The sequence below is a fragment of the Lepisosteus platostomus genome, chromosome 23 (genome assembly GCF_059453375.1).
Source record: "Lepisosteus platostomus isolate fLepPlt1 chromosome 23, fLepPlt1.hap1, whole genome shotgun sequence".
In the NCBI taxonomy this organism is placed as follows: domain Eukaryota; kingdom Metazoa; phylum Chordata; class Actinopteri; order Semionotiformes; family Lepisosteidae; genus Lepisosteus; species Lepisosteus platostomus.
The window spans coordinates 13,063,439-13,079,884 of NC_142633.1; the positions used below are offsets into that span (position 1 = coordinate 13,063,439).

General features: G+C 39.4%; 1 protein-coding gene across 6 annotated transcripts in view; it reads right to left on the reverse strand.

Annotated features, from left to right (window-relative positions):
• Positions 1 to 86: 86 nt before the first annotated feature.
• tp73 (tumor protein p73) overlaps positions 87 to 16,446 on the reverse strand; it is a 58,715-nt gene continuing 42,355 nt past the window's right edge. For all 6 annotated transcript variants that reach the window (XM_088616810.1, XM_088616808.1, XM_088616813.1 and 3 more), the window contains 10 exons: positions 13,449 to 13,635; positions 13,067 to 13,182; positions 11,657 to 11,766; positions 10,569 to 10,711; positions 10,385 to 10,473; positions 9,432 to 9,556; positions 8,771 to 8,922; positions 8,293 to 8,425; positions 5,984 to 6,077; positions 87 to 5,492 (listed from right to left, as the gene is read on the reverse strand). In XM_088616810.1, coding sequence (XP_088472936.1) covers positions 5,166 to 5,492; positions 5,984 to 6,077; positions 8,293 to 8,425; positions 8,771 to 8,922; positions 9,432 to 9,556; positions 10,385 to 10,473; positions 10,569 to 10,711; positions 11,657 to 11,766; positions 13,067 to 13,182; positions 13,449 to 13,635 — 1,476 coding nt within the window. In that variant the 3' untranslated portion in view covers positions 87 to 5,165. The remainder of the gene's footprint in view (positions 5,493 to 5,983; positions 6,078 to 8,292; positions 8,426 to 8,770; positions 8,923 to 9,431; positions 9,557 to 10,384; positions 10,474 to 10,568; positions 10,712 to 11,656; positions 11,767 to 13,066; positions 13,183 to 13,448; positions 13,636 to 16,446) is intronic.

Consider the following 16,446-nt stretch of genomic DNA (forward strand, 5'->3'; position numbering starts at 1 on the left):
CACTATCTGTGAGAGGACAGACATTATTACCATTTTTCTTTATTTAGATCAATCCATAAAGATTAGGCCTATGATCGTAGTCACCGTGAACGTGGCAAAACACTGAAAGCAACTTTTATTGACACCCGCAAACAAAAACACATTCAGGTACAGTCTTTGTTGATCAAAAAGGAAATGGGAAAAACAATTTAGTTCCCGTAATAATGTCCGGGTTTCTAATCTACGGAATGCGGGCTCCTTGTGGTAGATTAATCGATAGTAATCGATAGTTCACGGTGTCTGTATTAAGAAGAAAAACACCTGAAACAAATCAGACCAGGCTTCTATATTTTATGCCTTTACAGGCTTACGTTTTACCTCTGAGAAAAAAGTTTTATGTTGCTACTGTATAAACAATACTAGATACAATATTACATGTCCTTTATTGTATTACAAAAACACCTGGAACGTCTATTTTTACATAGAAACATTACAATAATAATAATATTAATAATAACAATAACAATAAACGACAGTTTACAGTTTGGATTACATTATTAATACTGCTTGAAAAGAAAAGCATTAGTGAACATTTAAACGTGATTTTTTCATAAAAACTTAAAGCAATAAAGTGCTTTAATTTGCTACTAGCTGCGAGTAACCGCAAAGGATAACACTGAATGCTGCTCTTTGCTACAGTACGTGCACCAGAATTGAATTCCACCAGAGAGGTACTCTTATTTTACAAAATGTTAAAATGTGTTTCTAATTCTTTAAAACAAAAGGATATAAAAATTAACGTGAAAGATCTTTGATGCTAAAAAAAAAGAACACTAAGGGCTCGGGGTTCGAACTTCACTGTTTACTACCGCGTCCCTTAATTTAAGTGCACGAAACAAGCATTGCAAGACACTGCCAAGGGTATTAATGGTCAAACAGTATCACTCATCTGAAACCCTTCAAAATGCACAAAACAAATCGTAACAAATGTAAAGGTCATTCAAGACTGGATGCAAGAATTCCGATTACAACTGCAACTGTTTTCCGTAAATACAAGATACTTCCTGAACATTGAGGTAAAATAACGAAACATATATACAGAATATGAAACGTGTATCTCAATCTATCACAACTAAGAGCACAACTAAAAATGGAATTTAAGCATTACACCTTGCCCTGCAAGGAGAATTAAAACGGCTTATTCAGAAAATGCAATAAAATACTACAGAGATGACAATAATACCATTTCTGTTCCTAAGAGCACAGCAGAAAAATTAGGATTGCAGATATCATAGAGAAAAGTATAGAATATAACATCTGGCACAAATGAAACAGCATAGGTCTCTTTCATTATGTTTAAACTACAGTATCTCACAGAATATTAACACAAGTCCACTAACCTCTAACTGAGAAGATGTACTCTTGTACCACAGGGATCCAATTTCAGCCTGTCATTCTTCTCCTGATCTATACTGAGTGGCATTAAAAACGCAATACCAGCGCTGCTTGTTCTGATACTTATTTTGTGATTTTTATGCCTCTTGGTACAATTTGCAGATGGTACTGTATATTTTGTAATAATGATAATAATTGCTTACACTTATATAGCACTTTTTTGGATACTCCACTCAAAGTGCTTAACAGGTAATGGGGACTCCCCTCCACCACCACCAATGTACAGCATCCACCTGGATGATGCGACGGCAGCCATAGTGCGCCAGAATGCTCACCACACATCAGCTATTAGTGGGGAGGAGAGCAGATTAATGAAGCCAATTCGTAGATGGGGATTGTTAGGAGGCCATGATTGGTAAAGGCCAATGGGAAATTTGGCCAGGATGCCGGGGTTACACCCCTAATTTTCTCGAGAAACGCCCTGGGATTTTTAATGACCACAGAGAGTCAGGACCTCGGTTTTACGTCTCATCCGAAGGACGGCGCCTATTTACAGTATAGTGTCCGCGTCACTATACTGGGGCATTAGGACCCACATGGACCGCAGGGTGAGCGCCACCTGCTGGACCCACTAACACCTCTTCCAGCAGCAACCTTAGTTTTTCCCAGGAGGTCTCCCATCCAGGTACTGACCAGGCTCACACCTGGTTAGCTACAGTGGGTTGCCCGTTGTGAGTTGCAGAGTGATATGCTTTGTAGGCACCGTACCACAAAAAACATAGTATAGAGTTTGAGTTCAAATAAGAACAAAAACAATTCCTGGTCTCAGGGAATCATCATTTACAGACTGGTTAGAAGAATTAAAACTGTTTAGTCTGGAAGAAAGTAGGGTAAGATCTACGTGTTCAGGATACTTTGAGGTTCTGATTGGGTTAACACAGGAAATGTCTTCAGACTCAAACAAAACAAGGACATGAGGTCACAACTGGAAAATAAAAGGGAATTAATTTAGAACGGAGAGTAGGAAATATATTTGTACATAAAGGGTGACAGATATCTCAAACAGGTATTTGCATGCAGGTGGTTTTGACCCAAACTCTGGGCTCCTCCAGCAAAAAGGCTGCAGACATTTTTAGATTTGCTTCCTCATCTCACCAGATGAGAAAGATGGGAGTAACAGCTCTTGTAATCCTTCTTTTGATTTCAGTACGCTCAGGGGGTGATCAGCATTTTCCGGGAAAGTTAAACCATGCTGCACAGGAAGCATAAACAGATTTCAAATAATAGATGTTGTTGTGTTAATTATTCCAATTAGCTTTGCTCAGAAATGATTTGTCTAAGCTCTGTTCTGGGTTTTTAGTCACCTTGTTGTACATCATCTGAGTATTGTGTATGCCAAGTATGAGACTCAGAATACCCATGCAAATGTCTGAATAATAGATATACCAAGAGGCATTAAAGTGCAGCAAAACAGTATTAGAACAATGGCAAATGATGCATTTCAAGTGCTTCTCAATTTGTACATATATTGAGAATAAGGAAGGTATCAAATTATTTTTACCTTGATCTTTAGTCACATTAACAATATACAGTTAGTTACTCCACTTGTTGTTAACTCGTATGTGTGGCAAGCTAAGAAAGCCAATTAACTATACAACCCTCCCGTCTCAGACACAAAAGAACACTCCCAGGAAAACTGTTTTGCAGGATTCCAAAGGATTAAATGGTGGCAGGTAGTGTACACACAGCCCTGAAAATCAATATGTGCGATCAATAAATCAGGAATTTCAGAAGTGTCTTGGAAAAAGAAAATGCTAATTTATCAAGTAAGTGTGAAACACAATCACTTCCTAGTAGTATTAGATTGATTATAGGGAAATCGATAAATGGTAAAGTAGTTAAATTTTCTACAGACTTTTAAAATGTCTTAGCATAGAAACTAAGCTAGAGGACACAGACAAGAGAGTAGACTCACATAAAGTCTGTCCTGAATCAACTAACCAATTATGACACAACTAAAGCTGTATGTTTTTTTACCTGCAGAAATGATTTGTTTGAGCTGCCTTAAATACTGGTGCACATACTGAGCGCTCCTCATAAATTTTACTAGCCACCACATTCCTCATTTTGTACTAATACAATCTTAGATACTGTACTTCCTCAAGTGCATCTGAACTGGTTTTATGAACATGAAGCATTGTGCACAAATCACTTGGTGACGTAGCACATGATTTTTTTTCACCTTATGTGATTATATATCAATGCTCTGTCTGGAAGACCAAATAAAATACAGCACTTACGCATCTAATTTCTGACCTAGTTAATCTCTTTCTAAAAATAAAACTTTACAAATCAGAATAGCATCCTTTTTTGCACAGAAAATTTAGTAATTTTGTGAGAAAAAATATTATTAAATAGATCGTTTTAACAACACACCTTTTTAAATGTCTTAATCTCCTGTAACTCATTTTCAGAGATGCTGTTTCTTAAATTGTTGACTATTCAACAGTCCCAATGTCTGAAAGGAAGTACAGTTCCTTACACATGTGGGTGAGCTAAAAATTGACTAGAATTTTCATTTTGCAGCATTTTCTTTAAAGAAAAAAACACTAAGTGACAATCTTGTATTTGGTTTTTGGAAAACAAATCTTATAAAAACTTTTGTGTCACAATTCAGATGTGAAGTTGTCCTCACAAAAATAAAATAACACAAACGTGATTGTTCACGTATTCTTCAATATAGTCATATATATGTACAATTACCATATCTTCAGAATCAATATACACAATGCAGATGCAGCAGTCTGCAAGCTGATCTCTAAAACAACATTTAAACACAATGAACACTTGTTTCAACAACACAAGGTAAAAAAAATTCAAATGCAACAATTTACATATAAACACATAAGTGAGGATAGTTCTCTGATTTAGTGTGCTCAAGAAAAACACTTCTATTTCTCCCCACATTTATTTGGCAGTCCATCAAATAAATTAATGTGCTGCAAAATCAATAACCACTGCAGATAAAGAAAGGACCTAAGAAAACACTCGTATTTCAGTCCAAAGTGTCTGGGGAGTTGGGCTCAAATTTGTTTACTGACAGTTTCTAATGCAATGTTTTGTACCACATTATTGCTGCTTGTTTTATGTGAGGGAATTTGAACATCATAATGCACAGCATTTCCTCACAGTTATCAAGTTCGAATGTATTATTCTTCCATGCCAAATTTTCACTTGCTTGCCTTTATCTTTGATCTGTTTTCTTCCAAATAAAAACAAAAAGTTCGGGACTGAATCCTGAAGAGAAGAAAACGCACACCAGGGAATTAGGGTCCCATACTGCGCCTTGACACCTTCAGCTGCAAAACATGCTTTTCCTACACGAAGCCAGACAATGTGAACTGAAATGTGTGCTCATCTCTGCCGCTGGAGCTGTCAATTTCTTAGAGAAAAAACAACAACACTCCACTTATCAAGGCCTTTCATTATTCAGTTTTGTCGAAATACAAGTGTATCACATGAGAGAGGCCACCGAAATGTAAGAAACACAAATCACCGCAGGCCTGCGTTCCAAAACCCCTGCCGGACCACTAAAGCAGGAAAATTCTGGAAGTGCCTGGATTTTCAAAATTCCCCATAAAACGGGAAAAAGAAGGCAACGGACGTGTCTCGTTCTCCTTTTTGTCGGATACTGTAAAACATTAGCCTCCACCCCCCCCCACCTCTCACTTCAGAACTTTAAATAAGAATAATTTAAAAAACGAAGAACCCAAGGTCGTCCGGGCGGGATCTCAGTTGATGTCACTGTCTGTGAACTCCTCCTTGATGGAGTGCTTGCGCGCCTTGCAGTCGGGCATGTCGAAGCCGAAGTCGGCCCAGTCCTCAGCTGCGGCCGGGCCCGCGCGGTTGGGGATGGTGATGGTGTGGCGCACGCGGAAGTGCACGGCCTCCATGACGCGCTGGCGCTGCAGCTCGCCCGAGGGGCCGATGGCCATGGTGGACGTGTTGCTGCTGGAGCGGATCAGCTGCTGGCCGTAGTCGTGGCCCTGCTTCATCTCCTGCAGGCCGCGCCAGATCACCAGCCGGAACTGCTCCGGGATCTTCAGGGCCCCCAGGTCCTGCGGCAAAGGGCACAAACCGGCATGTGGTCAGTCTGGTCAGCCTGGGCGCAGCCCTGGGACGACAGGACCACCACAGATACATCTCTCTGCACCCTAATCGCTTCCAGTGTTTCTGCCCTTCGAGCCACATGCTGTGGTGCATGAATGCAAAATTAAAAATCAAGACTCTACATGGGTTAAGACTGTGAAGGTCATCGTTAAGCGTCATTTGCTGAAAAGAATTACAAAATGCTTCAACTCCAAATGGGTTTTCAGCGGCATATCAGGCTGCTCTACAACTTTTACACCTTTCACTTTTGCTTGCTTGTTGAATTTAAAAAAGGCATCCAATGTGCTGAACCACAAAAGAATCACTTTTGGTAAATAGCTTCACCTACCAGGGATAGGACCTACAAAACGAACTAACATTTTTTTTTTTGCAATCTGTCTACTACAATATCTGTACAATATCCTTATTAAAAAAGATTGAGAGTGAATGGGATATTTACCTCCATGGACAGGCTCTGCAGGTGGTACATACTCTGTAAGCCCTGGGATGTGAAGTACTCAATGCAGTTTTGGCATCCAAGACTTGTTAAAAAACTGTTCAGAAAGAAAATGAATCCCACTGAGACCAAGGGGACAGGTTCATTATAAATTATAGTCCCACCACAGCTAATGTATATATTAAAGAACAGGGCTATTTATGTAAAATCCAAAGCAGGGGAATTTAAAAGGCTGAAGTATGCATTTTAAAATTACTAATTAAAATGTGCAATTTTTACTCCATTAAATAGCTTTGTGCTGCTGTGGTGATTATCCCCACTGGCCAAAACATTTTCCTTTATGAGAACACTTCAGAATTGCCTATTGGTCATTCAGCCAGCCACCACTAACACAAAGTCCAGATATGACTATTTAGTTTTTGATCCTAACCTAACTCTCAGCTCACATAGCGTGCAGCCTTCTTTTATTTGCTGAAACACTTTCAATAATGAACATACAGATTTAAATATGAATGATTCTTAAGCCTTTTTTGTTTATTTAATTTTTTTATTATAAATACAATGATAAAAAAATCTGGTCTACAGGACCAATGCAGTATCACATATATTATAGCAACATTTAATAATTAGTGTATAATACAAACTTGGAAGCATTCACAATCCCATTTGTTTTAGCATTCTGCTAACTTTTTTATTGAATATTTAATGTATATAAAAGGAGCACCTCATCACCTAGAATTCCAATGCAGAAAAGTACTGGGAGAATGACAGAAATGACCCTGAAATGAATGCATTTAGAGATATGGCAAGACCACTATACACTAAACAAATATTGTAATTAAAGTACAAATAAATTGAGTGTTTCTTACATGAAGCAGAAGTTTATATTGCCCATTCATCACTCTCACTCCTTTTATGTGTATTGTAAGAGATTTTTGGTTCTTGTTTCCATTTAGATTGTTAATCACCATGATGTGTCTTCCTGAAGAAAAAGGCTTCTCTAATTTGACAGGAAGTGCCATTGGGGGAAACACAATTGTCGCACAAACAATGCTGCAATAATGAATTTGAAGCTTGGTGCAAGGCTATTGTGCTGCCCCTGCTGTCTCTTTCAGTCATCTTAGAGAAATCATTTCAGAACCTTTGTCTGCTGTAAGCAGACAAGTCAACATGGTTTGTAATCGAAACAGAAATGAAGAACAAGAATGAAGCAGAGGAGAAACACTGAAACATGAATCAAGTAAGAGATGATGTTTGTGTGGACAGATGCTACTCCCTTAAAAAGTAGCCATGATAATATATTTTTTACTTTTATGCTGAAGTCTCATTGTTACCAAGATCTTTGTGCTACACTTCCAGTGATGGTATTTGTTTCACAAATCTCTAACATACACAAATGACTAATTATTTCAACCAACAGGAACCTTTTTTCTGACCAGCAGAAAATGATTTATTTTTTAAAAAATACTCCAACAACTTATCTTGTTAAAAGTCTGATACATGAGCAGCAAAGACACAGGAAAAGAATGTGTTTGGGGGCAATAAATATTATAGCAGGACTGAAATGTGAACCTTTTAGAGTAAAGTGAACTCTGAGTTATAAAAAGGCAGTGTTAACAGTGAGAGTGGTTTCTTAAAAACTAAAAATGAATCAAACACATTTTAACCCCTGATACAAGGCTGAAATAAAGCCCTGAACCAAAATGTGAACAGACTTTCGTTTAACTAGAAGACATCTAAGGGAATTAAAAAAATACAAGAATCCATTTCCCCTTACAGCAGGTTGAAAAGTGATTTGAGAAAATATACATTCACGTGCGTCACTTGAGCAAATGCAGAATGTTATATGTTCTGAATGTGATAGGTCCTAAAGTATGAGATATTAAAGAAACCCCATTGCAAGGCAGGGGGAAACATTTAATATACAGGCCCCCAGATCATGCAATGTTAGTCCAACACATTTTTTTGTCTATAACAGCACAGTCATGGTCGTGGTAGGTCAGTGTGTCTGTGGGTTTTCATTCCAACTTGGCTCTTAATGATCTTAACCGAACAATAAAAACAGCTTCTCCCAGCTCTTCGGGTGCTGCGGTTTTTAAAGAGGAGATCTCGAAAACCTTCAGACACACGGGCTCTCCAGGACCAGGCTTGGATAGCCCTGGAAGGAGTGAATGAATATCTCAGTGTAATGTCAGTGGCACTCTGGTACATGAGTGGATATTTTCTCTGGATGAACTGTGACCAGGGAGGGGATGTGGGGGCTGTGGCTCTCTCAGGGAAATGGGGGGCCCCATCAGGGGAGGGTGAAGTACCTGACTAGGCTGGGGTCAGGGTTATACGGAGGGGGAGGGGTGCAGTGGGGAGCAGAGACCATGGTCTGCGTGGAGTGACCTCCGTTAATGTCACCATTCGTCTGCATGTGGTGACTGTTCAGCATGCTGGAACCTGAAGAGATTCAAACAGACACAATCAAAATGGGCAAACATACACATTTGTGTAACACTTCTCCAGTATTTTACGCAATAATAAGTAATAATAAGGCTTAGAATGTAAATATATTTAAAACCCTGAGAACTGTGAAGAAAGAAAAAAACAAGCTTATGTAACAGGCTTTTGGTCTGTGAATCTGTGCATGAGATGCTTAATTTATAACAAATCTGGCAGTCATTGTCTCCAATGGAAGTCACTCAGAATGGGGGGACAAATCTGAGCTCTGGGGGAGCAGGGCTAAAGGCATCTGTGTGAGACTGGCCTGTTTTACACATGTAGAAGCTGACAGCGAAGCCTCACCCATGGGCCCCATGTTGGGGACTGTGTTGGGGCTCTGCTGAGACTGCTGGCCCACCAGCTGGTTCACTGATGGCAGCTTGCTGATTCCTCCGTGGACCTTATTCATGTTGGGCAGCACAGAGCCGTAGGAGGAGGGCGAGGAGATGTGACTTCTGCAATTGAAAAAGCATAACAGTACGTACAGTACTCGCACTCCGCAATTTCGTAGCCCAGTTTTAGACAGCATTCGTACTGAGGCCAGTCGACACAAAAGAATGAAATTAACATAAAATGGGCATAAAAATGTCTACAACTGAGTGTATTTCCCATAAGCTCTTAATTAGTGCTCTCTCTGAGAAGCTTTCCTCAGTGTACTGGACAGACATCAGAATCACAGCCTGCAGGCACAGCTAGGCTCAGGTTCATCAGTGGAGAAGAGCAGAAATGGAGCATGCTCCCTCTAATGGCCAATCACAGTTACTGCTCTTGGCAACCTGTGCCGATATTAGGGCTCATTGTTTCATCTGCTGTCTCAACCACACAGGCAGGACCTGCAGGTACTGAACTGAAATGCATGTTATAGAATTTCAATGTTGTTCTATGTATCTGGGAGGAATAGTTGCTTCTTCTTACTCTGAAAGGGAGCAACGAGTTCAGAACGCATGACTGTAGAGGGACTCACTGTCTCTGTAGTAGCTGTTGCTGCTGCTGCCTGTAGGAATCGACCAGCTGCTGAGGGACCAGTTCCACTAACTCCAGACTATCTTTAATCTTCATCAGGATCTCAAAGTTCTCCCTTCCGCGTACCTGCCCAACACACCCAGAAAGGGTTAGGAAGACAGAGCTGGCCAGCAGACCTTAAAGGAAAACATGTGAAGGGAGGAGCAGTATGGCACCAGCCTGCTGTCATTTTTCGACTAACAAAAAATCAGAGCGGGCAGAAACCAATTTCTACAAAGCTTGCTAACATAACAATGTCAACAACAAAAATCATCTTTATTTTGTATGGCACCTTTAAAAGGATCAAATCTTTCAAAAGCACTGCACAAAAATAACAGATAAAAATGATAACAAAAAGGCTAAAAACAACAAACAATAAATCATGTCAAAGCTCAAAACTTACATTCCGATTTGTAAGTGTTAGCAGTGTTGCTGTAATTTTTTTAGAAGATTTTCCTAGAGTCTTTATGCAACATAGGAAAACACTGGCTCATCGAAGGAGTGCTACTTGGTTCTAGATGCACAAGGGAGGCCAGACTGTAAAGATCTAAGACTGCATAGAGGAGTGTGTAGAGAGGAGAGATCACAAATCTGGACCTTTTCAGAGCTTTAAAATGGTAGGGTTCTAATTTTTTATTTTATTCTGAATTCTGAAATACAGAAGCACATTCACTTCTCCACTGCCATCCAAGCAAGACAAGAAGGATGCATGAAACATTATACAAGAGAGGAAAAAGACACCTTGCCAAGCAATGTGCACCAGAAAACCTGGTGAATAACCTAAAAATAAAGTTTACAGACTTAAAATGTGCTGTTTTAATAAAGCAAATGTAAAACTAAACCCCTGAACTATGTGAAGTATCTGACCCTCTGTGATCCTTCTGGCTATGTGATCTGACAATGTTTGTGACTTACAGGAATATAGTAAATCTCTTCTTCCCCATGTCGACGCTTTTTGGTATTAATCCCTGGTCCTGGAATGCTTGGAGGAGTCTGTTTGAAAGCTGAAATAGAGAGAAATTTGGATTTTGAAGCGGGAATCATAGCTCACCAACTAACACACGCTGCACGCGGACCAAGCTAGAGGCGCGTTTCTTACTGCGCTTGTTGGCGTTGCCGTTCTTTGCCACATTTTCAGTCATGGCTTGCTGCTCCCGGAAGTGATCCTCATCTGCTTTCCTGTCCCGCCCCGGGCAGGCGCAGATCCGCCCCTCGAACGACCGTCGGCCCAGGACCTGACCACTGCCAAGAGCCACAAGCTTAGAATTCAAAGGTAGAAACTAGAAAACAAATGTAAAACTCCACCATATATACAGCGGTATTAAAGGACAGAGTCCTATTTATAAGCAACATTAGGGGACCTCCCTTATAGCTTCAACAGTATTTTATTTTTTGCTACTCAAAACACATTTTGTCTTTAAATGACAACTGGTTGGTCTTTAAAATGTATAAACCATGGAAGAAACTGGTGTCAGAGACATTATAGAATTTGCTTCAATTAAATGTATTCATTATCTGACATGTGACGCTCAGTACTAACTTGCCTTTGTATAGAATTTTGATTCTGAAACATCACCAAGTGCTTTACATATAGGAGGGGACCCTGTTCATTCACATCTAAAGAGCAGCACACACATGGCAGCCATTTACTGCCCACTGCCACACTACAAAGATTATCAAGAAGAGAAGTGAGCTATTACTTTACCATCTGATTTAAGGAAAACTATAGGAAGGCCAGGCCGAGAAAGCCCATAGTGGAATTTAGCCAGGAACTGGGATTAACAATATGATCCTGGGACCTTTATTGACCAAGAAGTCAGAAACTCAGTTTAATATCTCCTCTGAAGGACCTCCTTCTTTTCCTATATCCTGGTTTGGAAAACATGTGCCAGGGGAAGAGCACCATCCAGTGGTTGATAAAGATCATTGACAGCAGTATCCTGGCTTGCCTTAGAGGTCTCTCCCTTCCCAGTACTGAGCAGGTTCAGCCTTGCTTAGCTTCACAGATCTAAGAAATCCAGGCTTCAAGGCGGAAATACTGCCAATTTAACAGCTTAAATGAAGCTTTACCTTTTCGTATACTGAACACAAAGCTGAAGAATAAATCTTATACATACATTTATATAAATACATACATTTCCATAGCTTGCATTGAAGCTGCAGGACCTATAAGAAAAAGCCCCTTACTCTCGTGTCTCCAGAGTTATGATGATCAGAATGGGTCTCCTGTTCATTCCTCCCACACAGCTGCTGTTGCACATGAAGTTGTACAGAATCGTTGTGAACTCAGTTCCAACCTGCAAAAGGAAAACAAACACGTTAATAGCTTGCTGAAATGCAATGGATTTTGAATGAATAAGAACAATCACAAGGACATAAGCTGAAAGGCAAAGTGAAATTTTGCTTAAGATATAAATTAGGACTACTGCAGCTTTCTCAACTGCTCTATGAAAATACTTAAATACAACAACCAATAATGTAACTGCTATAATGTAACCAATAATGTAGCTTTGATCATGCTATTTATCCATTTAATAATTAAGGATAATTCTGTAATGGAGTGGATTCTATGGGCCAGAGGTTGAGAATTCCTGATGCAAGACAAGACTGTAGCAAAAGTTGAAATGCACTGTTCCAGTGGGTGGATTTAATTTATTAGCCCTTGTCAACTCCACTGATTAATCAATACAGCTCCGAGCTTATGGTTCTTTAGCTACATGGTGAAAGAAAATCCTGAATCCTGAAGTGAGTCTGTTGTTCAATGTAACTGTTAAGCTTACCGTGCAAAAATTCAGACTCAGTCTTGGTTAGCAGGCAGGTATTTCTAAGCCTCTAGATGGTGCTGCATAACAATGTAAGGAAGCTCTCGCGTACAGACAAGAGGCTATTGTAAAAAATGACACATCTGCAATATAACTGCAAAAAGGTCTATCTTAATGGATTAAGGAGTCTAGCTTCTAGTAGTTAAGTTGCTTTTGTTATTCTACCTTATGAACTAGCTAAGACGTGTTCTCGGGCATGCTCAGAATTATCATTGGGTCTGAACTGAGTGGGAAATATGAGAATACATGACCAACATAAACAAGGACGTTTCCCACAAGAGTTCCTGAAAAACTAGCAAAAACTCTGCCCTAAGGAAAGAAAAATAAATTCCCATAACAACATAAAAATCTTACTCGATTGCCACATAAACCCAGAGATTCCAGTTTCTGAGTATATTGTGGAATTTTCTAAGTTGTTAACACCGTTCTTTAAAAAACAAAACAAACATTTTTCAGACTTATTTTGCTTTTTAGCAACTATGATTTTTATTAACTTTGTAGAATTGCCATGCGTTTTTTTTCATATCATTATTTAACAGTAAGAAAAACATCTCAAAGCTTGGTGGTTTGCTCCCTTATTTGGTCAGGAGGAAGCAGGTGTAAGAACCCATGAACTCAAAGTGGGTTACACTTCCTAATAAGTGTTTTCACTAAACACTGCTAAGTTTCACATAGGGAGACGGTAGTTTGCAACTCCCTTGCAACCTTCCTTTATTGCAGAGGTGATCCCATGGCTACAGAGTGACTCAGGTGACGTTGCAGAAGGTCTACATACCTGTGGGGATTCATATGGCACAATGACACTCTGCCTGCCTGTGACTGCGTCATCGACATACTGGGACAGGTTGTTTCCTTCTACCCGAATGAGATGACTTGCTGGTGCAGCCTGACCTGGAGAAGGAAAGGCCAGTTAGATTTACGTGGCCAATGAAGAGCACCATCCACACTGCAATTACAGCACGCTGTGCCACTCGCCATTCTGAGATTCGCATTTCCTCGGTAGCCAAGAAAGGCAGAGAATTTCTAAAAGTGCTGCTCTTTTTTTCAGACACTGCAATTTCACGAATGATGGCTAGGAAGAAAAGGCAGTCAAAGCTCAAAGGCCAAACTGAGACAGTAAATTGGGGGCACAAGCCAATCACTGTTGTTAACATTACCATCATTGAAGTCTCTTCCCAGCTCGTGGTTGGGACAGCGCTTCACCACTTCTGTGACGTGCTCAGCCTTTTTATAGACTGGCATTGCCCGAATGACACTGCCGGGTGGAGGGGGTGAGGAGAGCTTGATTTGAATAGGGCATGTCTTGGCGATCTGACAGTACAGCTTCTTTAGCAAGGGTGAGTACTAGAAACAAGGAGAAAAGACAGGGGGTCATTTCATTTGTCTACCATTACTTAGTACCCTGTGGAGAAATGTCATCATTTAGTATCAGCCTGACTGATCCCACTGGATCTCTGCTCACACACTTTTAATGGCTACACTTAAATGAAAGTTTCATTGTTAATTTAATGATTGTATCCATACCTTTCCTGATTTTTTTTTATATTTACTGGTAATATTGTATTAATTGTGCCATAAAGTAGCAAAGACAATGTGAAACTTTATTCATACTTACCACATTCCCTATTATTTGTAATTGCATGAGACTCTTCAAAAAATCTGGCAATAAGGTAAATATTTACACAGTACATTTCATCACTTAAGAGAACATTAATATTTAACATACAGTGCCCTAATTAAATTCCAACACCTGCCTTGTCTCACTGTAAATCTATATTCAGTGGCATCAGGCAAACCCTAAGAAACATGATTTGGGGGGAGAAGGGAATTCAGCCATGATTTGGTGTCGACTTGCAGGAGAAGAATGATAGCTTGGTTGTGGAATAGGATATTGGACTCCCTACCCCCACTAGGAAGAACGAGACAAAGAGGTGCTGAAAAGAAGGAGAGATTGAAGAACACTGGGATAGATGAGCAAGAAACCTAGATGTATACATATAGTAACAGCTAAAGGGTTTCTTTGCCCTTTAACTTTGTGAAGTACATCAAACTCATGTATGTCAATAATTTTTTTCCTGAAAGCGCACGAGGAGCATATGTTTAAAGTGCAAGTTTCAATAATGATAACTGGGATTTATTCAACATAATTATAACTGAAGTGCTGAAATCTGGCCTGACTCAGTCTGTGTGTGCCTAGACCCATAAATTAAATACATATGATACATTAACATACTTTCAGACTCAAGCAAATATATATAGTACAACATAAACATTCCACTAAACTGTCATTCAATATTTGCTTGCACAAAATCACCAATGACCACAAAAGCTTTCACTTCACACTTTTCTGCCAGGAGAACAATTTTTGCTACACTCAAATAAGTTCAAATAAGCTTCTGTCTAGTGATACCACCACAGACGATCCCAAAAATATATACATACCTTCACAAAAATCAAACTATAACATTCTGAATATATAAAGAAAACAGAATGCAGACAGAGAGATGGAGAATTTAAGTGGAAACAAGAGAAAAAGCTAGTGATTTAGTGTAAAAGTTAATTAAATCTAGAAAATCTGGTTATTTCCTTATATTTGAGAAGTCCTAGTTTTCAATTCTGACTTAAACCCACAATATAACGGATTAGTTAAAGCTAGGTTAGTTCCTAAGGGGATAAAAGGTTATTTGTGAAGCCACAACATTACTTACACAATTAGTTAACTCTTGATGGCAAATCAGAAACAAAGGTCAGACTGTGACGGGGCTCTATTACACAACATCTTTAAGAAACTCTCATGGTGTCTGTAGGCTCTCTGTCAGTCAGCTGAAGTGACACTGCTCCTCCTCTCCCTTGGGCATATACATGAATACATTTTACACAGTGCCTATAAGTTTGCAGATACCCCTTTCCTAGAAGCACACAAATTATATTCAAGACAAGACAACATAATCAAATTATTGCTAGCGCAGCTATGCAGGTGACTTTAAATGAAGAGGAAAATGGCATCTTATTTAACACAAAGGACTATCGAGGGAAAGCAGCCTTTACATTCCTGTGCAACCTCGCTGTTTGGAGAGAATCGCGTACACGGTGATAACAGTGCCGTGATTGTATGGAGTGAACGAGATCCAAAAGAACAATTAATGAGAAATGAAGGAGGTGTGTGTGTGTGGGGGGGGGGCATGGCATATTCCTTTACAAAACATGCTGGGGCAAGCGTCATTCAAAAAAAGAAATGCCAGAAATTCACCCCAGGGAATTAAAAAGTGACTTCAGAGAACAAAAACAAATTGTATAGACATGCTGGAATGGATCAGATTCAAATTGAAATAATGCCTTACACATTAATGGACATTTGAGGAAGTGTCAAAAGTTAAATGCCTAAATAAATCATACAAGAAGCAAAAAGTCATACATCATTATCTACTAAAAGCAATAAAGCATGGCAGATAAAACTGTCCTGAAGGACATCATCATCCCTTTCTTCATGCCATTTTGTCTTCCAGCCCTAAAACAATAAATGTGGTAATCTACAGAAGCACTGTTGTTTGATTCTGATCTAACCATGGAAGATCAATAGTCACCTTCTCTATCTATCTGAGATGATGATATCTCTTAGCTAAAGAGGCTTTAAAAGTTCTCTGGACTGTTAGTTGACAGGGTGATGCTTGCTAAGCTGTTCTAGTTACATTTTACTTCACAGTACTTTTGATGTTAGGCCTTATCTTTTTTGTCTATCTTGAGTGATAGCCACAGATAAAGACAATCAATGTATCTTTGTATAAAGACATTGTAAATGCGGTCCTTAAATCAGTCATTACAAATTCTTAAACTGGGAACATCTTTAACATAATTTTTTTTTTACTTGTGGCCTTTTAAAGGTAGAGAAAACCTTACAGTTTACACCCTTAGATGTGAACACAAAACCTTCCTCAGAGAGCTCTCTGGCCATGAGATTTCCGTGAATAATAAGGGTCTGGTGAATTCTGAATTCAGCTGTTTGCAGTGCAATACAGCCAGCAATTTGTCATCATGTCTGCCTGCATGAGACTAGACCCAGACAGGGTACCGAATCTGATGTGAGCAATTCCCTTTGAAATTTGAGGAGGATTCCATTTACTGACAGCTGTGAAGAAGAATGAGGAGGACGGTTTT